The sequence below is a fragment of the Colias croceus genome, chromosome 2 (genome assembly GCF_905220415.1).
Source record: "Colias croceus chromosome 2, ilColCroc2.1".
In the NCBI taxonomy this organism is placed as follows: Eukaryota; Metazoa; Arthropoda; class Insecta; order Lepidoptera; family Pieridae; genus Colias; species Colias croceus.
The window spans coordinates 12275250-12300894 of NC_059538.1; the positions used below are offsets into that span (position 1 = coordinate 12275250).

The following is a 25645-nucleotide window of genomic DNA, read 5'->3' on the forward strand; positions in this document are numbered from 1 at the left end:
TTATTGGAATCTATGTCGTTATAAGAAAGAGAGCCACGAAATTTGCGTATGTTCTTCCAAATAACTGTTGCAGGTGTTCTAGGTGACAGACTCTCACAAAATGTTTGCCAGCCTGCTTTCTTTTTATTTTTAAGAAAAAGCTTGGTACGCGCTGCTATTCTTTTATAGTATATAAAATTTTCAACGGACATGGAAGCATTATACTGAATTTCGGCCTCTCTCCTTGAGTTGACAGAAGTTGAGCATTCATCGTCCCACCATGGCGGAGAGACTTTGCGAGAACCAGAGTTAGAAACGGACTTAAGAGGGATGTTATTCGCTGCTGCGTTTTTAATACAATCCACAAAGTCCGAATAAGTACATAGATTATTATCAAGAGAAACGGAAGGAAGGGACTCAACCAAATTGTCAAGACCAGTAGCATAATCCTGCCAGTTTGCTTTACAAAGTCTATACATGAGTAAGGGTGGAAAAGGGGAAGTCAATGGGATAACAGACTGGGAAAGAGAAGAAAGAAGAGGAAAATGGTCGCTACCGTGAGTACTAGAAAGGGTTAAATTAGTAAGGGACGGAGCCAAGGAGGAAGAACAAATACATAGATCAACTACAGAGGAGAGACTCTGATTAGGAAGGACTCTCCTAGTGGGAGAACCATCGTTAATTACACAAAGGTCAAGGTCATCAAGCAGATCCATTAACAGGTGCCCAAATGTATTGCAGACAGAAGATCCCCAAGAAGTATGCTGAGCATTAAAATCACCCAATACTAAAAGAGGAGACGGTACGGAGGAAAAAATAAGTGAAAGATCAGGTATAATAGAAGGATGAGGATGAGAAATGTAGACAGAAATAATAGAGACATTATTGCATCTTGCAGCCACAGCGTTAATACGCTGATCATGCAAAGGTAATGGAATTCGAGAGAAATTTAAACAATGTTTAAGTAAAAGTGCTGTCCCAGCATATCCATCGGCTCTGTCATCTCGCAGACAGAAAAAGCCAGGAATCCGAAAATGACTTCCGGGAACTAGCCATGTCTCCGAGATGGCAAAAGCTATAGGGTTGTGGGTTGAAATAAGGTCAAGTACTTCATGACATTTCGGACGAATGCTTTGAGCATTCCACTGGAGGATTGTGAGGGCCATTACTGTTAAATAGAGATATGAGATTTATTAGTCTATGGGCAACGTTGGTCGGTATTGAATTTGTTTTTTTAAGAAAAGTTTCTAATGCTGAAACATAAAGCTCAACATTAGAGTTGAGTACAACCGGGGGGTCAGGGTTTTGGGATAAGGCACAACCATTCGGTTGAGTAGAAGGTAATTCCTGAGTTATTTGGCGGTGTGCAGCTACATCATACGTTTTACCTAGTGGTGCATGAGTGCGAGGGGGTATAGAATAGGTCTTTTTGTATGAAGTTTTATTAAGAGGATGAGTTTGACGAACACTATTGGATTGTTTCATAGAAGGGATGGGAAAAACAGGTGAATGTTGTGATCTGGGCGCAAAAACGAAACTGGCTGTTTCCGAAAAGGGTCTGTACACTGAAGGGGTAAGCTTAGAGGCTTCCTCGAATGAGATACCTTCTGTGGCCATCAAAAGTTTAATTGACTTTTGCCGGCTGTGTTCCGGGCAATTTTTGTCAATGGCGAAGTGAGTGCCATTGCAGTGGACACATAGTGCTTGAGATTCTTTAATGGGACAGGAGTCACCCGAGTGGTTTTGTGTACATTTGTAGCACCTCTCTTTTGAGCGGCACTGGTCGCGGATGTGCCCAAAGCGACAGCACTTGTGGCACTGGATGGTTGGGTAATGATAAATTTCTACGGGGAGAGAAGTGTACCTACAGTAGATTTTTGATGGCATTACTTGGCCCAAGAAAGTTAGTACCACTGTTTGGGACGGGACCCAAGTTGTAATCCCATCAAGGCTAGATTTTTTATTAAGTCTACGTGCTTTAAGTATGCGACCGTGCCTGTTAGGGAATTCTGCACACTCCACCAAATCATCCATGGTCCATTCTACAGGTATTCCTTTCACAATACCCATGCGGGTGATGTGATAGGTAGGAATGAATGCCTTAAATTTAGCTTCGGCCAAAGCAGGTAAAGATAAAAAATTATTAGCATCCTCAGCCGATGCAAACTCAACCGATATTCTATTGCGGCCAACAGATTTTACTCCGTCTCTTAAAATATTAGGTACTTTTTGACTGTACAAGAAAGATCCAAATTTGATAGGACGGATGGACAGGCCAGCAGAAGGATCGTTTTCTACGCGAGATACGTGGACAATGTATGGTCCAACTTCATCACCACTATATCTTATAGGATTATTTAAAATAGGATCAACAAATAAAGACGGATTAACAGAAGGTAAAATGGGATCTGATGGAACAAAGCGTTTAATTGGGGATTCATCTGTAGACTCAGGTGACGGACACCTTTGCCTCTTATTCTGAGAGATGTCCAATTCCATGCTTCTTTCCTGGACGTCCGGGGGCTTAGGAGGATCGGGTGGGTCAGGGCCCATATTAGTTGATTGTTAGTACACTTACCACTATAACCACAAACTAAACACTTAAATACGAACACAATACAGCTCAAAGTGAATAAATTATTGTTAAAATAGCCAAAACACTAATTTAAAAACCCAAACACGTGTGACAGAAATCACGCCAAATGTCAAAGTCCAGGATAAGTGTCAATTAAGGGGAAATACGGGGAATGGCATTGTACTTGTTAGAACTGACCTGTAGTTAATTGAGGTACATTGTGATGTTGTTACATGGTAATATTGTATCATGGTTAAATTATTGAAAGTATTAAGCTTTGAATAAATATGACAATAGTTTATATTCGAAAATATAAACTCCAATATTCGTGCGTTGTACGGACTAGTTTATTAGTATAATAATATAGTAATCTGTGGCTATATATAATCTATACTAATATTATAAAGAGGAAAGGTTTGTAATTATGTATGTATGTATGTATGGTTTTCACGCATAAACCTCTCAACCGATTCTGATGAAACTTGGCACAGACAATCTTTAGACCCTGAGAAAGAACAACAGCTACCTTTTATTGCGAAATATGTACCACGGGCGAAGCCGGGGCGGACCGCTAGTAGTGAATAAAAAGGTAGGTACTATACTTTGACATGACGTGACATGTAAGGTTACTTCGTTTGGTTAGGAAATCCTCACAGTAAGCCTGTATGTAAAAAGCCTGTGTGAAAAAGGGGCTGATGATTATGACAATTTTAAGTGGAAAATAGACAAATTTGATCATAAATCGATATTTGAAACGCGAATAATTATACATTGCTCCCTTTAGAATACCGTTTTAGGTAACAAGGTCCCCTAATCTAACTATAGTCGAGCCAATTTAATAGGCAACATTTGACGTCTATCAATTTTATCTTCGAAGAGAGGTAACCTGCTTAAAAACATCGATTAAATTGAATAATCGATACGGATTTGAAACATTTGTCAATCGAATTTATTAATTTATGATGGTTTTTATTCACAAGTAATCAATGCATTCGATTCTTGATGTCAGATTTCGATTTTTAGAGTAACGTCTCTGGTATTTAAAAAGAAAAAAGGTTTATTGACACAAAATTGTAGCGACGTCAGTTCTTCAATTCAGAAATTGTTTATTATGTTAAGTATGGTTTATCAGTAAAATGAAATGTTAAGATTACTTGTATCGGTCATTATTATTATAAATATGTAATTGTAATTGAAAAAAGTTAACCAAATGTGCAGTTCTAACAAAACGAAATATCATGTTATTCTATGTCGTCGTTACTAGGTTACGTTGTTGAATTTTGTTGAACTGTCAAATGTTGCCTATTAAAATGGCTCTACTATAAGTAATCGAATTTGTTTAGGTAATACTTCTCTTACTTAAATTTCTTAAGGAACACTCCACCCATCAAGGATTTCTCAACACTATTAAATTTTTTGAAAAATTATTTTATTTTACAAAAATTCATCGTATTTTCCAAAAATGTTTACCTATTTATAAATTAAAATATTAATGGAAATATTACAAAAAGTGATCTGATAACCTACTCTACAGAAAATTGATTATTGAAAAAGAAGTATAATGCATCTCCCCCTAATGAGAATTTTCAAGCCTTATAAATAACGTTCTGATCCAAATAATACCAACTATTAATACATGAAAATTGATCAAAAATATTTCCACTCCAGACTTATAATTAGAAACTAAATCTGATACTTCATTTAACAGACTATGCAAGCTTCCACACCTGCGCCGAAACTTCGTACAAGCATTTGGACAAAACTTTCAACTATTTAAATCTGTGATTTGAATTCTACTCATTTTATGACAGAGTTTTTTTGTGAGAAAGTTATTTGGAATTTTCAGTCTTTTCTGGCGGGAACGATTGCTTTGTATTCGGTTCTCTAAACTAAAAAAAAACTCAACGATCGTCATCCCTTAAAACTAAGAAATAATATCTTTATAACATCTAGTGGATTTAAGTGCTTCATATTTCATGTTTTGCACATGTATAATATGTAATAATTATAGCAATATTTGTTAAAATATAAATAATTATGTTAGTAGATTCAAACTGTATTCTATCAGATATTTCCTTCTAACAAAATGTTCATGAAAATTTTTATTCAAACGCAATACCAATAAAAACTGCATGCAATCGTTATAAAAACTAGGGAAAAAAAAACATTTCTCTCGCTACATTTGTACAGGACTTAAATATTTGATTACTTCAATCCATTACCCTTTATTCCAGCCATTGAGACAATAGATACTCAAAGATCTTGAATCTAAAAAAGCAATTACCGTTCGCGCAATTTAGTTTGAGAATGTTCGAGACGCCCTCGACCATTTATTTCGTTTATCGATAATTGTGCCTTTGCATAATTATTGTTCTTATCAATAAGTATTGTATTAAATAATAAGTGGTCATCAAGATAAGAAGACATTTATAATTTGAATTAAGTTAAATGTTTTGGATTTGACTGGTTTAACCAACAAAAAGTTAGATATTTTAAGGGATTAATTACTTTTCTACATATTTCAATATAAACGTTACATTATAAGATAAAAAAGACTATTATAATGAAGAATATTAATTACATTCTACAATAATTAAAAAGAAGCTAAAAAAAAACGCTTGAAATCATGAAATGATAGAAATAGAGGAAACTATACAAACATACAGATGAAGCTAATAAAAGCGTGTCAGCAATAATGGTTTAAAAATAACCCATCATTTAAAATAATCAAGGAAACTAATCCATTTCAATACAATTTCGAAGTATGTTCCCATAATAGAATTCCCGGCTATTTGAAATACTGAAGCATGACGAGCAAGTATTTCCCGGATAAGCTATCTATCTGGACATTGACGTATGACGCTCAGGAATCTATTCAAACCCGTCTATAAGATGTAGTTGGCTATTTCTTTTCACATTTGATCTATTACTAGTTGCCCTGACTTTGCTTGAGAGGAAAGAATTGAAGAGCATTTCAACACACATGCATAACAATAAGTAAAAATATTATCAATTTATACAAGTTAAAAGCACAAATTATGCGTGATTGCATGTGCAAAAAAAGAATAACAAAATTATTATGTTTAAGTATTGATAATTGAATAAATTATTAGGAAAAGTTTAAAGAACATAAAAAATGAAACGGGAAACGGGATACGAACCCGCGACTGTTTGTTTTTTACTTTTTATAATAGTCACAAAATACCTAGTACACAGTAAAAAATAAATAAATTATATTTTTGTCTTTAAAACGAAAAGTTCTGGATAAACATCGAAGTCGTGGTCCGATTTGTGACATAGCTGAGCTTGTGTCTTTGATAGCACTTAAATCATCTAGATTCTAGACTGCTGTGTAAGTAAAGGAAATGCTTTAGAAATCTGTAGAGCTTTGAATCTTTTTGATGTATCTTTTGTAGATTTATTTCAATAATACTTGATACAAAGTAGAGTTAAATTCATTGGAATTACGATTGCTTTTTGAATAAATTAACCTATTACTGAGTCAAAATACAAGAAAAACTATAGGTGCTCCGACAAGAGGAGCAATTTTGAAAAAAATATTATGAAAAATTTGGTGATTTATTAAAAGGTGATTCATAAAGAACTAGCTGTGCTCCGCGGTTTCACCCGCATTGCTCTGCTCCTGTTGGTTTAAGCGTGATGATATTTAGCCTATAGCCTTCCTTGATAATGCGCTATCTAACACCGAAAGAATTTTTCAAATCGGACCAGTACTTCCTGAGTTTAGCGCGTTCAAACTAACAAACTCTTTAGCTTTATAATACCTATTAAGTAAGTACAGATTCAAAAAATAACAAAAACTATTCTTCAATAAACTGACTATTCCTAATAATCTAAAAAAACCGAACTCAATACGTCAAAAATACTTACAAAAGTTTGAAAAACATAAATTCTCTTTAATAGCTGCAGTTGAGCAACAAAGCCATTAGCAAATTTGTTTACCAACGGACGTCATTGAATCCCAAATTGATCGAAGATGCAGGGAATTCTCGTCTTAACGGCTCATACATAAATGTATAGTAGCCAGGCTGAATATCCGAAGCTATATGTTTTAATTTAGCTTGCGCACCTGTTAATTAAGTTTAACGTCAGCTTTATGCCTCAGTTTATAAAGTGGATATATGAGCGGTGTGGTTTCTTTATAAAATGATGCAGATATGAGACAAAATTGAGGTCTATAGTAATATTAACTGATGAAAATAAGATGGAGATTTATGTTTTGTATAGCCCAAATTATTGGAAATATTTTAATAATTATTTGACGCAGAAGCAACTTCACGAACTTATTACGTCCAAGCTTGCTAAGCGAAAAAGAAAAAAATTTCGATCGCACTTTTCCGACTTTCTTTCATGTCATTAAATTTTTAGAAAATTGAACGATTTTAAAATCATCACTGTGTGACATACAAATGAAACATGCGGGTTTTCGACTTTCGTTTTTATACGCGAACGAAGCCTCAGGTCAAATGCTGGTAATTTAAATACAACCACTGATAAGACGCCATAACTAATTATTAATGATGAAGTTAAAACTTCCCAAGCTTAATTGTTTAATTATTACCCTAACAAAACGGAACGTCTACAATTCTCCACACATCGAGATAAATTCTTATACACTCAGATTTAGCTTCCCCATTAACTTTAATACAAAGTAATCAAAAAGTTAACACGACAAGATAGCATAATTCCATCTTCTACCAACATATGAAGAAAAACATATACAAAATTAAACTCTAATTACACCCATCAGATCTCAAATTCCCCTAACCATGAAATCCTGAAATGCTATTTCACAAAATAGCCTTTATGCCTCTAAAAATAAGGCCCATTCCATTAATTGCAAACGACACGTAGTCACTTGGTTCGTTAATAAATTTCATACAACTTTTAATGGTGGGCCGAAGCTTTTTATAATTTTCAACGGGAACTTTTTCCGGGAGCGTTTTCGGAGTAATAATTCCTTATTCGTAGCGAAGTTTAATTTGTAAAGCGTCTTTGGGAATTTTTAAGACTTTTGTGAAGTACGTATGGCCTATTTAGCAATTCTTTTAGCGGAACATCGAACAATGAGTTAAGTTCTTTTTCTTTGAGCACTTGGCAGAGCTCTAATTCTTGTAAGTAGACGTCGAGTATCTTTATGAATAGAAAATAGAAATTTAAAGTATATGTATAAGTACGTTATCTGATTATTATAAAATATAAAAGAACATGTTCTTCAAATATATTATCTAAACACTAGCTGCTCCGCGCGGTTTCACCCCCGTGGCTCCACTCATGTTGGTCGTAGCGTGATGACATAACCCCTATAACCTTCCTCGATAAATGGGCTATCTAACGCTGAAAGAAATTTTCAAATCGGACCAGTAGTTCCCGAGATTAGCGCATTCAAACAAACAAACATACAAACAAACTCCTCAGCTTTATAATATTAACTATAGATTTATATATTGTAATATAGAGTATTTTATCACTGAATCGCACAAAAGAATTACAACATAATATAATTATTATCAAGTAACAATATTGTTAACTATATGCCAATTTGAATTAAACCCGACTACAAATTTAATGAGAACCACCCATGATATTGGTGGTCTCATTATTGATTATATTGTATCGTTGATTCGTCACATATCGTTACAGTACCTAACCATTACAATATTGCGATTACTGATTTAGCTGACCAAAATTAGGCTGATTCTATAATATAAAGGCTGTAAAAGTTTCGAATACTATGTCTGTAAAGTAAATTAAGTGTAATAATCTGTTGTGGTTATATTTCATTTAGTCGTAATGTATCATGGTGTACATAATTTTAAATTTTATATCAAGGCCATAAACTCCATTTAAAATTCTGTTCTGCATTCTTGTTCCTAAACTTTAAGATGCGACACTTCTCAATGTCTTTGTCGCCTTTGCGTATCAGACAGAATATATTATAAAAGAAACTAAAAATACACGCTTAAATAAGATAAAGTCATGTTATAAGTTTTGTTACCGATCCTTGATAAATTAGAAATTGTCTGAATTAAATCTGTGCTTTTAAAGTGCAAAATCGAGTGTAAATGATTCTATCCTACTAATATTAAAAATGCTAAAATTTGTGAGGATGTATGTTTTCTACTCTATCGTGAAAGCTACTGCACGGATTTGGATGAAACTTTTCTGTAATTTAGGTTATAATCAGTATAAAAGATGAACTTAGAAATACTTAGCTAAATTAATATTATGTAACTGTACGGCACAGATAAATAAACATAGTAAAGCATAAGTGTATTAAAAATATCGTTCTACAAAGCGGTAACTAAAAGCTTAAACTTTAACTCAACATTGGAATCCTTTCAACGTTCATAGATAATCTCAACATCTATCAAACTCGCTAACTCCTCTCAAGACAGAATTGCGGTTTGATAATTTTCAACGAAACTTCCGCGAACTGTATTTACTTCGCAATTTAGGCGCGTTGGTGACGAGTCTTTTTAATTATATTAATTTTAATTGAAGTGAGAACTCTTTACGAATATTGTAAATGTGAATAAATATATTTAATTTACATCTCATCATGGGAAATCTATTCTTTTAATAAATGCCAAGTTAAGATTTTGGGTATGGTATATAACTTAGACCATACCTTATAACTTATAACTTAGACCCTATAGACCAGAATTTGATAAAACTTTGTTGAATGATCATTGAAGTATGTGTAAGCTATAGGAATTTAGTCTTTATTTGTCTTTTTGTCCGCAAATGATATCACAAATTACTAGTCAATAGAAGTGTCTTAATTTTACTTTTTTAACAATTAACCTAACATTCTCAATACCACCTCATATCCCAATAATTACGAATCATACGTTTATTCTGAGCAAGATCATTATCAAATGAACTTGCTCAGAATAAACGCTTCCTCATAAGAAATTTTATACACCTACCTGTCTCTACAAACTCAATTTTCAAGCTTTCCTTCCAACCCCTAATATTTTATGTAAAAAAAACCGGTCGTTCACAACCAGCCTAACGAAACTCGAAACGTATTTATAGCACACTTATTCAGCCATAGAGTGAGATTGGCCAAGTTTCGGATAATTATTGTACACTGCTAATTGGCATGAGTTGTCGCTATTCGTTACTTTCAACCCTTCTTGCTTCGGGCTATTTCATTCATCCCTTTAGAACTTGGGAACTAAAAACTTATTTCAGTGTTTTAGAGATTAAATAACGAGATTGTTCTCGAAATTCATTTGTTTTTTTTTTGGATTTTTGTAACTTAGCTTTTCGCCCGCGGCTTCGCCGACGTAGTTAAAGAAAAACCCTACGTCCATTTTCAGGTCTCGAGCTATCTTTTAACCAAATGTCATACAAATCGGTTCAGTGATTTACCTAATTATAAAGAAGAGAAAAACATACAGAGTTACTTTAGTTAGGATTAACTCAAACTATGTATATTATACTTTTAATTAAAATATCAGTTCATAAAAATAAGTGGGTCATTGTAAATAAAACACATAAGTATAAAAACACGGTTTATTATCTAAATGCGTGTAAAATAAAGGCACTTTAGTATACATTTACATAAATACATATTTTGTTAAAACTAACTTTGAATTATTTTATCGTTCTTTGGCTACATTTCATTCATTTTTACATGAAATAAATTTTACTTGTCACTAATCTTAGCGATTTTGCGACTAAACTATCACACATGTTTGAAGTGAAACAACTTCTTTAAGCGCGTTGAGAGAAAAACTTCAAAGTCGCGTCATGGCAATACCGTCACGTCAAGGAGTAAGGCGACGATTTTGGTATCTTTGAATCTTGCGAAAGAAGTTTCACTTCTGACACGGGTGTTCAGAACACACGCTCTTTTTAAGTTAATGTAAGAATGTTATCACTATTTACAATAAACACTAGTATTATTTTTCGACTTTTCTCACAGTTCCCGTACTAGTTTCAGTATCATTAGATGAGCCTGACGTAGAATGTTCCAATTGACTATCACTTTTCCCGCTACCACTACTTTTAACTCTACTCAAAATCGCTCCAGTCTTTCGTCTTTTCTGTTCAACTTTCACCGCCTTTTCTGGAGGTCTATTAATACTTTCACTCCTATTTTTTAACTTATTTAAACTGAAGTTAGGTTTTATTTGCGCAGTTTGTTCTAAATTCGTTACATCTGGAAGTAATAAGTCAGTTACGCAAACGTAATCACTACTTTTCTGTGTCTGTACTGTGTTTAATTTTACTGGAACTATTTCTACTTTGCGTAATATTGTATCTGGGCCTTTGGAGTCTAAAACATCTTCTGTTGGAGATTCTACTCCACCAACTAATTCTTTTAAAAGTTTATCTTCAAAATCGTCATCGATGTCATCAATTTCATCGTCATCGTCTGAATAGTATGACGAAAATGATGTGACTGAACCGGAATGAAAGTCATCGGGTAAACGAACTCTTGGTGCGTTTGATGGAATTTCTACTTGACTTAAAGAAGGCTGTATTATAATTTTTGGTTCTGATGTAGATGCAATTATTACTCGCGGAAATTCTCTTTGTGATGAGGGTGTAGGTTCTATTGGTCGGTTTTCAATAGATTTAGATTTTTCGGAATGCGTTAAATCGTCGATATTTTCATAATTCGAGTTTTCATTTATCTTTCTCGGCGCGTCGAAAGAGGAAAGTAATTTAGTGTTCTTGTACGCGAGACGCCGCTCTAAAGTTGTAGTTCTGGGCGGCGGTAGAGGCGGAACTTTTCTGTCTGTTTGGCTGTCGATATAACCGAAAGTTTGTAAACTCGGTTGTAGGGAAAGCCTTTTCTGTGACTTCGGAAAGTCGGGGAGCACTTTCGGGAAGTTTCTGCGTTTAATTGTTAATAGCGCTTCTTCCGGTGATAGAAGTGGAGTTTGATTGTCATCGCGTGATGTTACGTTGATTTCATTTCGGAATGTCATTGGAGGAAGTATATTCATTGTTTCTTTTTGCATTTGTCTCATTAGTTGTTCATAGTTTACGTCCGTAACGGGATCGGATGTGGAATGCTTGTGTGATATTTTTAAAGGCCTGTTTTGTAGGGAAAGCGTCACTTCATTTGTGTATATTTGATTTTGAGCCTGTGTTTGTGTACTTTCTGTAGTTTTTGGTTTGGAAACTTTTGAGTATGTATCGTCACCAACTGTTTTCGATCTTTGCAATTTGTTTGATACTTGCACACCTTTTTCTATGCAATCAAAGGATTTAGATAATTCTATTGGTTCTTGTTTTAATATGGAGTTTGTTCTTGCTGCGGGCGTAGCATCGATAGCTACTGATACCTTTTTGGATTTAGCACTATCCTTGCTTTTAATAGATTCATTCGATTTACTAGTTTTCCCCACTGAAAGTTTACTAATCGATGATTGTGAATCTAACGCGGACGTAGAAGTAGTCTTTTCAGACGTTTTATTTCTAAAATTCTTCGCCAATAAATTGGATTGTGTCACATCGATTTTGTCAGCTTTATTTTTCTTTTCCGTTAACAACTCCTCAGATCGGGTGAATTGTTTATTTTTTTCACTTTCCGAATTGGATTTTCTCAAAATACTCGGTGAACATCGATGCATAACTTCATTTGTGATCCAATCTCTAACTTTAGTGTGCGCATCTAACGTACTCGTCGACAAATGGCGTCGTAACTGAAACCGTTCTCTAAACCCGCCGGAATCATCTGATTTCGGCGTTTTACATTCCTTAACTTTCTTTTTCTGTATTTTCATGGACTTTATAACGCTGCACCCGTTTTTGAGTTTGCGCAAAGCGCTTTCTGAACTTTTCTGTCCGATTACATCCACTTCACCTATTTCCGAACGCTCTAAGGCTCGGAGCCGTAATCTCCGCTTTTTGAAATACAATACACCGCATATACTTATGTTGAACGCTAAGAATAGAATTGTGAGGGAAATAATGAGTGTGACTGTACTATTTGAAGTTTTTGCTATGGTTAAAGTTGGTTTTTCTGTAGTGTAGATATATGGGGTTTTTAAACTGGGTGGGATTGGTCTGGATGGGGTTTTTATGGCTTGTATTTCACGGTATATGTTGTCTGTATCGGGTCTGTATTGAGGTGGGTTTGGACGCAGTTTGCCGTAAAGTGGCTGACTGTAGTCGGTGTGGTGGACTACGGGCGGGTATATCGATTTTCTGATTGTTTCTGAAAATAATAAAAATTAAAGTTTTTATTATTACACGTTAAGAATAAACATAATATGAAAACAAATTATTATATTGGTTTTTTTTAATCTCAAATACACGTACCATACTGATAACAACTTTAAAGTATTTTATATAAATTTATAAATGTACAAAAACGGAAAAGTTTCGTTAATATTTTGATGTCAATATTGAAATTTCTAATCAATAAAATATTTGAAAATGAACTTTACCAGACAACTTAATTAGAAATAATACCTCGCTACCTTAATTTTAAAAGAAATTGTAATATAATATTTTTAATAATAGAAAAAGAAATCGATCACAAGGCGGGATATGAACCCACGTCTATTGTCTTAGCCACTGTTTAGTTATTTATTCATTTTGAGCGTGTGACATAATTAACATGCAAGGTGTAGATCCCATGGTAAACAACAAGCATTTTTGAGTTAATAAATTATAATATTAAGCATTTAAAATTACCTATAGGTCTGTGTGTGACTCTATTCCTTTGCGTAGTTGTTGTTTGTGTAAACGCATATAAAGGATCAACAACATATCTGCTCAATTTGTTTGGTAAAGTATCAAGCCAGAAGGATGTGTAGTTCGATCTATATAGACTGTTTATAGACGGCGGTATATCTGTAAAGAATAATATTAATTTTAGTGTGTTTGTGGGAAAGAGAAATTAATATATATATAACACAGATCTTCACAAAAGGTGTTCACTGTTCGCAATATAATTTTTTTATGGATATTTTATATTACTATTAAACAGCAAAATTTTATAGTTTTCTGAATTAAAATATTTTTTGTTCAGTAAACTATGAAGTTTAGACTTTATTTTGCAAAACATATAATTTTAGGATTTTTTTTTATCAATGTAGGGCGAAACAAAAACCAGAAATATAATTAATGTCAGTGTCCAAGATTTATTTTCTCCGTAAATGTAAAAAAAATCTAGTAGGTTAGACGTATTACTATAATTTAATGTTTTAAACAAAATTATGTAACTAAATTAACTTGAAATTATATTTTAATCTATTTTAATGGTTAATAAATTTACCCAGTCGTAAATAAGGTTGATGTGCGACATTATATTCCGGCCACTCTACATTGTATTGATTCCATACTTTTCTATCCAAAGTGTAGTATTCGTTCACGCTCTGTGTGTTTGGAGATCTGTAAAACGATTTATTATTAGATTAGTTGTTTTTATTATTACCTAATGTTATTTATATATTATTTCAAAGTGGTGGGAAATATTTCGGTGCACTTCCAAGTGTACCAAATAAATAAGGCTAAATTTTGATTGAAGAAAATTCTACAAAAAGACGTCATTACGTGTAATAAAATTATTTTTAAGCTATTGCATAGCTTCTATCGCGGGCCTTGAGCGCGGGGACCGAATCGAGAAATTCCGTAACGAAAAAAAATTGGTTGCCTGTAAAGTCGGTATACGGGCGAAAGTTTTACGTGACAACGACTTTTTATGTCTGTCTCTCTCGCTCTTAGGCGGGCTAACCATGCCCGAGTGGAAGGGACGCGTGCCTCTCACTCGCTCTCATTGTGAGCGCATAACGTGAGCGGAGCGTAACGCAGTTTCTTGAAGTGTCACCCGGCAAACTAATTTATAAGACGTTGTCACGTCAAAAACCCACTGACCTCTATAACTATACGCTGGACTGGCTATCCCATACAAAATGACAGCTATTTGCTGTGCCGATTCAAAGCGCCCCCGGTGAAAGTTCTGAGAACTAATAAGATTACAAATTTCGTCGCTTCATTTTGTTTACACAGGTTTAACCTCTGGATAATCTGAGTCTGAATCAAAAATAGTGTCGGTAATATTTCTATCATTGTAGTCGATATCAGAAAAGTTTTTATCGATAATAAACCATTTGTTTTACATCACAAGTATTAGTTCCATTCCCCTTCACTGGCCTCACCGTTGCCGTCAGCGCCAAAATGGCGATTTTCAAATAGGCACAAAAAATGACAGCAGTAGCCTGTCCAGCGTATAGTTATAGAGGTCAGTGCAAAAACCTCCCGCTCCCCACTCCGACGGGCGGGTGTAGCTAGTTAGCCGCGCGGCGCACGCGGCTGCTGCGGCGCGGCGTTGCCATGTGGCGGCCCACGGAGCGGCAACGCCGCGCGCGTCGCTTTTAATGTTTTCACGTGAGATAATCCATACTAATATTATAAATTAGCTTCCGCCCGCGACTCCGTCCGCGCGGATGTCGGTCTTCGCGTGGATGGTTTATATTTTCTCCATTTTGAGTAACTCTGAAAATGATATCTTATAAATATCTATTGGACCCAAATACGGCTAGGCCTATAATAATACGCAACGTGTGTTCGCGGTTCTACGGAACAACGTCTATGGATAAAACTGAAAAATTAAGATAAATTTTTTTCTACGTATTTTTCCAGGATAAAAAGTATCCTATTTTACGCCCAGGATAATAAGGTATAATTATACCAAGTTTCATCGAAATCGAACCAGTAGTTTTCACGTGATGTCTTCACATACAGACAGACAGACAGACAGACAGACAGACAGACAAAAATTTTTTTAATCACATATTTGGGTTTGGTATCGATCCAGTAACGCCCCCTGCTATTTATTTTTTTAATATTTTCAATGTACAGAATTGACCCTTCTACAGATTTATTATAATATGTATAGATGCGAAAGTAAACCCGTCCGATTAGGGCCCTTCTGGCCTCCTCCACTCAAGCGACAGCCCAAGCCGAGGTTCGAGATCCCCGTGGCGGGGGGACGCCCTTGTGCATGTCGCTACCAGGGTGAACCTTCAGTTCGCCCCCGCGTCCGCGTTAAAATGTAAAAGCCCTTCTGGCTAACATTGAGAAACACCTTACAAAAAAAAAAGCGAAAGTAACTCTGTCTGTCTGTCTGTTACTCAATCACGCCTAAACTACTGAACCAATTCTCATGAAATTTGGTATGGAGATATTTTGATACCCGAAAAAAGGACATAGGCTACTTTTTATCCCGAGAAAATGACGTAATCCCAGAAATGCCACGGGAACGAGAACTATGCGGGTTTTTCTTTGACTGCGCGGACCAAGCCGCAGGCGGAAAAATAGTATACTACAAAAAGCTTATACTATAGCCATAGGTATGCTATAAAATGAGTACGCAGGCTACAGATGAACGTAAAATTTATTAATTTTTTAAAACTCACCCATTCTTAACAAAATTAGTCCACAATCGCATAACAACTTCACTCAACAGTTTCTCTCGCAGCGTATATTCTGAGTGTAAATGTGTAGTAGCCCCTCCTAGTGGTATTCCTAGAACGTATGGCATTTCTTCGCCGTGCACGCTTTTGTTGAGCTGAAAACATATTCAATTAATATATCACTACATAATATAAAGCAAAGTCGCTATTTCCGTCCTTATGTCCCTTTGTATGCTTAAATATTTAAAACTACGCAACAGATTTTGATGCGGGTTTTTTTTATAGATAGACTGATTCAAGAGGAAGGTTTAAGTATATAATTTAATAGGTTTAAAAGGGCTGATAGACGTACGAACTTAAGTCGCGGTTTTAAAGTTCGCGTATTTACTCGGCTCGACGTCGGTGACACACGTAGAGCTTGGTCAGTAGCTTCTCGCGTGTCACCGATATCGAATGTCTCTATGTCATCAACAGAGGGAATTTTATGTTATTCAGGAATTACTTATAAACATTTTTAATTTAATAACCAGCACTTATTTTAAGTAAATAGCATTCTAACAAAATAAATGTTCAAAAATTGAAGTATATTTTCTTTTTTACTATTATATACCTTCGCCAATATTCATTATATTATATTCATTCATATTATTTATATTAAATTATTTTCATAAAATAAAACTAAAAGAGAAAACGAAATCAGAAAAAGTGGGTGAAAAACTGGCTTAAAAAAGAGAGCGTTTATCCCACGTAACTTTGGTGAAGGAGCTACGATGTAGAAGGAAGACTTGCGTAATAATTTAAGGATGCCTGAGCCATTATTATATCTAGACAGGCTAGGCTCGCGGCTCGCGGCTCGCGGCGGTGACAGACGTGCGAGCCAAGGCGGGCTTCGAGTAAAATTTCAAACATGTTGGATCGTCAACGAACCTACTCGACGGTTTTTAAGTACGCGTACTTGGGGTGACACACGAGCGAAAAAGGTTCGCGTACTTACTCGTACGTCTATCAGCCCTTTTAGACCACTTTTAGACAAAGCGGGCGAAGCCGCGGGCGGTAAGCTAGTTATTAGTAAAACAGTATTTGAACAATTTTTGGCAAAAAGCTTTCGCATTCGCACAACAAGGTAATTCTTTTCTTATTAACATTTTGTCAGAATGATAATTAAAATAAGATTGAAAAAGTCTTCTTTATTAAATATACGTTCAATGAAATTCTGTAATATTAAAAAGTGGGGTATTGTAAAAATTGAAACTTTTAATTTATAATGAAAAGAACTATTATTGCATTTGAGCCCGGTTATAAAAACACATCTCAATATTTTATTTCTCATAGTAATCTATAAATATCTATGTAGTTTATCTTCACACTATAATTTCTTGTGCACATTTTACTGTATCACATTAATTATAAAATCATTCCACATTTAAAAATATACAGAATATTATAATATCATTTAAAATAATTAAGTTTTAAATTTAAATTGTTTCATAATAAGATTTTCATCAGCATTAATTAACTGCAATATGGGTTTAAATAAGGCCGTTATCTATAATTTCCAGGTGGAATTTTTATGTATTTATTCCATAATATTGAATACTAATTGCTCGCCCCGGTTTTGCTTAGTCGAGTTATAAATGTACGTACATCATTACAAGTAAACAGTACAGTAAGTATACGATTTTTACTAAAAAAAGTTTATTTTATCAGAGACCATCTATTCAATTGAATTGAATAGAGACATAATTTTTTTATTCCTTGTAAAACATATGAATTTAGAAAAATCGCATGTTAATGAGCTGTATCACTGCAGTAAAAAGTTGTTAATATCACTTTCCAACATTCTATCTTGAGACACAAAAATTATATCATAAAATCGCTCTACAACCTGACAAAGTCATACAAACACTTTCGCATCTATAATATTAGAAAAAATAGAATATTTAAAAAAAAAATTAACTCAAATGATGGATTTTTTCACAAGTTATAGTGTTTTCAAGTTTCACACATGACGGACAGGAAAATTTTTTGACCTATTTCGGTGTTTTTTTCCAATTCTATTGAAGTAAATCAATTTTTAAAAAGTATGGGATTAATCTCCATTAAATTATCTCGACAATAGTATGCAAAATATCTTGATTCCGTGAACTAACAAGGCTATAATAATAAGAATAGCTGCAAAAATGAGGCGAAAAAAATTTTTCGATCGTAAAGTACTCTCTGATGCTTCGCATCGTCGTGCAATAGCTCACTAACTATGAACATATTTGAAACATAAATTGCATTTGTCCCATACCCCACAACTAGTTTGAAAGTTAAATTATAATACCGTACATAAAATGGACTCATTTCCTCATTTTAATTATTAAAACGGAAACGGACAGTTAGTTCCAACTTTTGCTCGCAAAAAAGCTTTAAGGATTCTAATTGTGCAAATCTAAAAACTATAGCATTATAATTTTTATCAAGGAATTAAAATAATCAATTTAAAGTATTTTTAAAATGTTGTATATATATACATATATAGTAGGTATAGTTATGTTAGCGTTTAGCTACTATTATGTATTCTGTGGTTATGTACCAATCGATGCCAAAAAAATATATGTAATTATTATCTTTCTTACAGCTTGTCTTGAGACCAGTCGAGACCAATTTCGAGAGAAATAATTCATTGAAATCGTCTGACCTAATAAATTAATGAATAACTTATTACTTATAGATAAATAGCTTTGCCCGGATTGTCAAAGGAAAACTGACATACTTAGTTTCAGTTTCAGTTGGATTTCTTGAATAAAATCTGTCCTTTGCCCTTTCTCAAATATCAAACTATCATTGTAGCAAATTTCATCCAAATCGGCTAAGTGTTTGAGGGGTGAAGGAAAGACAGAGAGACAAAATGAGTTACTTTCGCATTTACAATATTAGTAGGAGTAAGTAAGAATCACCAGACTAGCCTATTGTCAATAAAGAGTAAATAAATAGCCTACAAAATTTCTCAATCAACGCACACGAACCCGCGGATCTCAACTAGTTTAATAAAACAAATACTTAACGATTAATCTGATAAAAATATAAAGTAATATCGGGTGCAAGTTATATATTTATATTGGATATTGGTTCAGAGTGAAAACGGTAAATATTTTGGAAATTAAATCGCGTACCTACAGTAAATAAAGTGTTATTGAAAGAAAACAAGATTGACAATTTTGGCGTATGTGTATTTCTTAAGTGTGTTGAGGCAAAATTGAAGGGAGGATAAAGTTTTCATTATGAAATATTAGAGAGAAATAATTACTTCCTATCCTATCCTAATATTATACATGCGAAAGTTTGTGAGGATGTGTGTGTGTTTGTTACTCTTCACGCAAATACTACAGAACCGATTACAATGAAATTTAGCACACATATAGAGAGTAACTTGGATTAACACATAGGATAGGTTTTATCCCGGAAATCCCACGGGAACGGGAACGCATAGTTCCTTTAAAAACGCGGGCGAAGCCGCGGGCGGAAATCTAGTATAGGTAATATTAATGTGTCCACAATAGACCCGTACTAAATTATATTACGTTATTTATATTTAGTATTGGAACCAATTAATAAGCATGCGGTATCAAAGATTAATGATAAATACAGTATTATAAAATAATTGATTTGTAAATGAAATTCACAAAGCATTTAAAATGTATATCAATGAAAAACAAGAGGATTAATCGATGAAACACATGTAAATGCTACAATAATAAAATAACAGAACAATTGATCCGGCTAAGGGTTCCGTACAAAATATAGCTAACTAGCTTTCGCCCGCGTTTTCAAAGAAAAACTCGGATTTCCGGGATAAAACTTATCCTATGTGTTAATCCAAGTTATCCTCTATATGTGTGCTAAATTTCATTGTAATCGGTTCAGTAGTATTTACGTGAAAGAGTAACAAACACACACACATCCTCACAAACTTTCGCATTTATAATATTATTAATAGGATAGTAGGATGAGATGAGAGGTTTTTGGAGTGAAACTTCTTTAGGCGCGTTGAGATTAAAATTTCAAGGTCACGTCATAGAATACCGTCACGTCATGGAGTAAAGGAACGAAGGAACTTCAGACACGTGTGCATACGCGCTCTTTTTTATTATTCGTTGTTCAAAAATTGTCAATTATCACGGTTCCTGAGATACAGGTGACAGACAAACTAAAATAAAGTCTTAGTAATAGATACCGTTTTATCATTTTGGTTACGGAACCCCAATAATCAGATCCAACAACCCACAATGTGTTTTTAGGACGGACACTTTTGTTCTCAACACCTGTTGGATTTGTTGAAAACTTTTTTTCATTGCGAACATATTATTTTAACGATGATGATGTATTTTGAATTTCAGCAAAATATCGTATGTGAAGTTTCCGGTTTTCGATTCGTGGAATTAACTCCATTGTGTTTAAAATCTAATATATATTATAAAGGAGTAAGGATGTATGGATGTATGGATGTGTGGATGTATGGATGTTTGTTACTCTTTCACGTAAAAACTACTGAACCGATTACAATGAAATTTAGCACACATATAGAGGGTAACTTGGATTAACACATAGGATAGTTTTTATCCCGGAAATCCCACGGGAACGGGAACTATGCGGGTTTTCCTTTGCAAACGCGGGCGAAGCCGCGGGCGGGAATCTAGTTTAAATATAAAGAAAGGAAGTTGTTACTATATTCAATTAAATTGTGTGAAGAGAATTATTGTGTTTTATTTTGTGTTCGTATTATGTATATCGTTATAAATTTAAACTAGATACATAATATTATATTATGCAAAAGCAATAATAATTATCGAAAGTAACTATCTGCCTGTTTGTCAGTTATTTTCAGGTTTAGGCGTGAAGAACAGCTCTCCTAAAGCACTGCACCGATTCGGATGAAATTTGGTTCGAATATAATTTGAAACCTATAAACTCTACGGGAAATAAGTTGGATTTCCTTTGACTACGAGGGCGAACCGTTTTAATTATTTTATTATGTTTAAATTAATTTGAATTGATCTATTATATAATTTACCTGTTAATTGTGTTTGTTTCTTAACGGACCGATTGATTTCTAATCTATACTAATATTATAAAGCTGAAGAGTTTGTTTGTATGTTTGTTTGTTTGTTTGTTTGTTTGTTTGAACGCGCTAATCTCGGGAACTACTGGTCCGATTTGAAAAATTCTTTCGCTGTTATATAGCCCATTTATCGAGGAAGGTATATGTCATGGCTATGTGTCATTACGCTACGACCAACAGGGGTGGAGCCACGGGGGTGAAACCGCGCGGAGCAGCTAGTATACATATAATTTTCAAAGAAAGCTTACCAAAAAACATAATATACTGTCTTACCACAAAAAAATTTAGACAGGGTCAAGACAGGGTTTAACTTTAAGCGCGGGTTCTCTTTAATCTGGTTTTGTCGTATTTTACATAGACAACTATTAAAGTGACAGATCCCTGGTTTAAAGTGAGACTGTGTTTAAATTGTTTTGACCATAATTATTGAAGTGAAACTTCTTTAACGGGGTTGGAAAAAAATTTAGTGTAACATTTTTCCGTTACGCGCCTATTTTTTTCTTATCCCTATCACGCGTGATTCGACGTATTTCTGTAAAGTTGCATATAGTAAATTATTTTTTGGAAAATAAGGTCATAAAGAAGTTTAACTTCTTACGTGTGTACACGCACACATTTTTTTTCAATACTTACAGGCGCATAATCCGTGCTAACAGAATTATGTCCGAACACATAGAAATACGACTGTCTGTTCGCTTTCGACTGATAATTGGCGACTCTTATCATTGGTGATAACGTTCTTGCGTCACTGAAGAGGTTCAGGATGACGTCACGGTTCGTTTCTACGGACCAACGTTGAGGGTCCAGTTTTGAGGGAGAATATCTGGAAATATAAAAAAAAATATTAAATTTATAAATTGAATTTGATATTTTTGGTTTTATGGCATTCAAATGCCATAAAACCAAATAAATACAAATTTATAAATTATAGAAAAAAATCTATCACGGGGCGGGACTCGAACCCGCGTCCTTTCAATTATGAAAATAATAGAATAGATATTATGTTAAACATAGTATAATTGTGGTTGTCACAGGTGATTAATCCGTAACTATAAGACTAGCTGTGCCTTGCGGTTTTACAGGCATTGCTCCGCTCCTGTTGGTCTTAGCGTAATGATATATATAAGCCTATAGCCTTCCTCGATAAATGGGCTATCTAAAACCGAAAGAATTTGTCAAATCGGACCCGAAGTTTCTGAGATTAGCGCGTTCAAACAAACAAACTGTTCAGCTTTATAATATTAAGTATAGATTAGATTTTAGACAAAGCGGGCGAAGCCAGGTGCGGAAAGCTGGTAGGCTATATACCATCACGCTAAGATAAATAGAAACGAAGCAATTCGGGTAAAACCAACACAGCTCTCAATAAACGGCCACAATTGATCGAAATGGCATTTAAGATATTTAATCATTCGCCAGCTCATTTGGAACGCAATCTAATTAGCCGGTTCGTTGCATATTCAATTTACAAATGACATTCTAACGTGTTTTGTATGTATGTTTGTTTTATTAACCGACTTCAAAAAAAAGGAGGAGGTTATCAATTCGGCCGGTATATTTTTTTTTTTTTTTTTTTTTTTTATGTATGTACACCGATTACTCCGAGGTTTCTGAACCGATTTACGTGATTCTTTTTTTGTTCGATGCAGGATGGTGTCGAATTGGTCCCATAAAAATTTTATTCGGCTAGGCCCAGTAGTTTTTATTTTATGAGCATTTTTGTCTGTACTCGATGACTTAATTGGAATGTAGCAAGTAACTTTGATTCACTTCCCGGTAACCGATTGAGCTGAAATTTTGAATAAGTGTGTAAATTGGATAGCGATGAAACATTATCATGACATAGAGCTGATTTGATGATGGAATCGGAAGGTGGCCATAGGAACTCAGTAATATATTGACTCAACTTTATCGAGTTTGGGCTCGTTTGATTTGTGTTGAAAATTACACTAAAAAGCATTAAATAAAATTAACTGCGTTAAAAACAACCGACTTCAAAAACGGAAAAGTAAAAAATAAAAAAGATTTGATATTATTAATTACTACATATTATTTAGATGTGCTATTTATTAAATAGGTTTGAAGTCGGTGCCAAACACTAAGCACTTAGTATTAAGCCCGTGCACCGACATCAAACCTATTTAATAAATAGCACATCTAAATAATATGTAGTAATTAATAATATCAAATCTTTTTTATTTTTTACTTTTCCGTTTTTGAAGTCGGTTGTTTTTAACGCAGTTAATTTTATTGGTTTAAATTTAATGATGAGAATATTTAAATCTATACTAATATTATAAAAAGTTTGTTTGAACGCGCTAATCTCAAGAACTACTGGTCTGGTTTGAAAAATTCTTTCGGTATTAGATAGCCCATTTATCGAGGAAGGCTAGGTTATTTATCATCACGCTAAGAACAACAGGAGCTGAGCTACGCGGGTGAAACCGCGAAGCGCATCTAGTTATCTATAAAGTAATGGTTATAAATTTAATTGAGTAAATATAATGTTTCGGTTAATTTTTACGTGATATTATGAAATATTCATAAATCTTATAGTTACTTTCCTCATTGTCTTTGTTTTAAAGTACTATTATAATAAAAAATAAGCTTATTTATTTATTTATTTATTTATTTATTTATAATAAGGTACCTTACAGCTAGTGATACAATTTTTGAGATGAATTAATACTAAGCTACGCCAATTAAAAGGTACACCAATAGGTAGTGAAATAAAATATGTATGTGAACAAAGACTAATTATAAGAATTTTACAAAATATGAATATTACTTAGGGGATTTGAATTTTTTGAAGGTAAGCATTGATCAAGCCCAATAAGTATTTATAAAGAAAGAAAATGTTATAAATATCTACAAATTCATAATAAATTAAAACCAATTTAATGTAATATTACCTGGTTAGTAGGATGTGATTGTGTGTGTGAGTGTGTGTGTGAAAGTGCAAGTATGAGAATGTGTGAGTGTAATAGCAGTGAGTGTAAAATGCTAATTTATTATATTATTATGTGAGCTGAGATTCAGTATTGATTAATTGTAAGATTTGCTTTTTAAAACTAGTACGTGATAAATAGAAGGGATCCACAGAAGAGAATTTTTTATTATAAATGTCCGGGAGCCTGTGGAATGGTGACATTTTTAGATAATTAGTTGATGTAGCCGGCACGTGGAATAGGCGTGTGTGGCGAGTACGCTGTGTGGGTACAAGATACTTTATATTTTCCAACGCTGTGGAATAGTCAAACTTGTTGTTCACAATATCGTATAACAACATAATATCTATTATATCTCTCCTATCCTCCAAAGTATTTAACCCATAGTGGGAGCAAGACTGTTCATAATTCAACGAATATTGTTTTGTTTTATAATTCATTTTGTTCACAAAAAATTTTTGTATTGCTTACAATCTTTTGATGTGACATTTATATTGCGGTCGCCAGATCACACTTGCAAATTCGAGAACACTACGTACGTAGGCAAAATAAAGAACTTTCAAGCAAGTAATGACAATTTTTCCAAAATATAACTTTTTCATGTTATTTTTGAACATTTTGTCGTGATAAATTTTAGTAGAGTAGTTCGTATATAAGCAATACATCATTTTTAAATAATATAATAAAATAATAATAATAAATATTTCTGGACAATTTGCACACACGGCACGATCTGATCCCATACTAAGCTTTGGCTTGTGTTATGGAAACCAGATGGCTGATAAACATACAAATTATATAATTTTAAATATATACTTGTATAGATAATTATATCACCCAGACTCAGAGCAAACATCTATGTTCATCACAAAAATATTTGCCCCGGTTGGGGATCGAACCCACGACCTCTGCATTGTTGATAAAACATGTGTGGTCATCTATGTATTTCTCTGATACACCTAACTCACTCTATAGTAACGATGACACTTTTAAGGTTTCAACTTGAAAACTTCGCAAAGCCTCAACGACGAATTTTTGATAGTATCAAAGTTATTTTATTTTAGTTACTTTTAAAATTAATGAAATAATCAAAATACGAACTTACTGTTTCAATATCTCCTTCAAAGCAATATCTTCAGCACCTTCATAGACAATTTTCGCGTACTTTTTAATAAATTCGTCTCTCTGGTTCTCCAAAACGCCGTGATCCAGTTCAATGACCCCGAAGTCGTGGTAGCTCTCTGATTCTGTTACACCGCTTAGTAATTGGTATCTGGAGTATGCAGAAGTAAATAAATATATAAAATATATAAATAGATCATTTTTTAATCATATCTTAAAAAATACAATATTTTTACAAGTTCTTCACTCAACTGTACAATTCCTACTTATGTCAACTAATAATTAGTTTTTACTTTTCATACATATTCATACAATAGCTTGAATGTATATTATCCAATACTAGCTGCACCCCGCGGTTTCACCCGCGTGGCTCTGCTCCTGTTGGTCTTAGCGTTATCATGTATAGCCTATAGCCTTCCTCGATAAATGGGCTATCTAACACCGAAAGAATTTTTCAAATCGGACCAGTAGTTCCTGAGATTAGCGCCTTCAAACAAACAAACAAACA

At 33.9% G+C, this 25645-nt stretch overlaps 2 protein-coding genes across 2 annotated transcripts in view; both read right to left on the minus strand.

Moving 5' to 3' along the window:
* Nucleotides 1-1089: 1089 nt before the first annotated feature.
* Nucleotides 1090-2547, minus strand: LOC123700734. Its single transcript, XM_045648054.1, has one exon. It carries the CDS (start codon nucleotides 2530-2532, stop codon nucleotides 1090-1092), a length of 1443 nt encoding a protein of 480 aa, XP_045504010.1. The 5' UTR covers nucleotides 2533-2547.
* Nucleotides 2548-10149: 7602 nt separating this feature from the next.
* LOC123702035 overlaps nucleotides 10150-25645 on the minus strand; it is a 31357-nt gene continuing 15861 nt past the window's right edge. The window contains exons 7-12 of the mRNA XM_045649699.1: nucleotides 25121-25288; nucleotides 21701-21890; nucleotides 15967-16118; nucleotides 13824-13939; nucleotides 13241-13399; nucleotides 10150-12758 (exon numbers count right to left, since the gene is read on the minus strand). Of these exons, the coding sequence (XP_045505655.1) occupies nucleotides 10489-12758; nucleotides 13241-13399; nucleotides 13824-13939; nucleotides 15967-16118; nucleotides 21701-21890; nucleotides 25121-25288 (3055 nt within the window). The 3' untranslated portion in view covers nucleotides 10150-10488. The remainder of the gene's footprint in view (nucleotides 12759-13240; nucleotides 13400-13823; nucleotides 13940-15966; nucleotides 16119-21700; nucleotides 21891-25120; nucleotides 25289-25645) is intronic.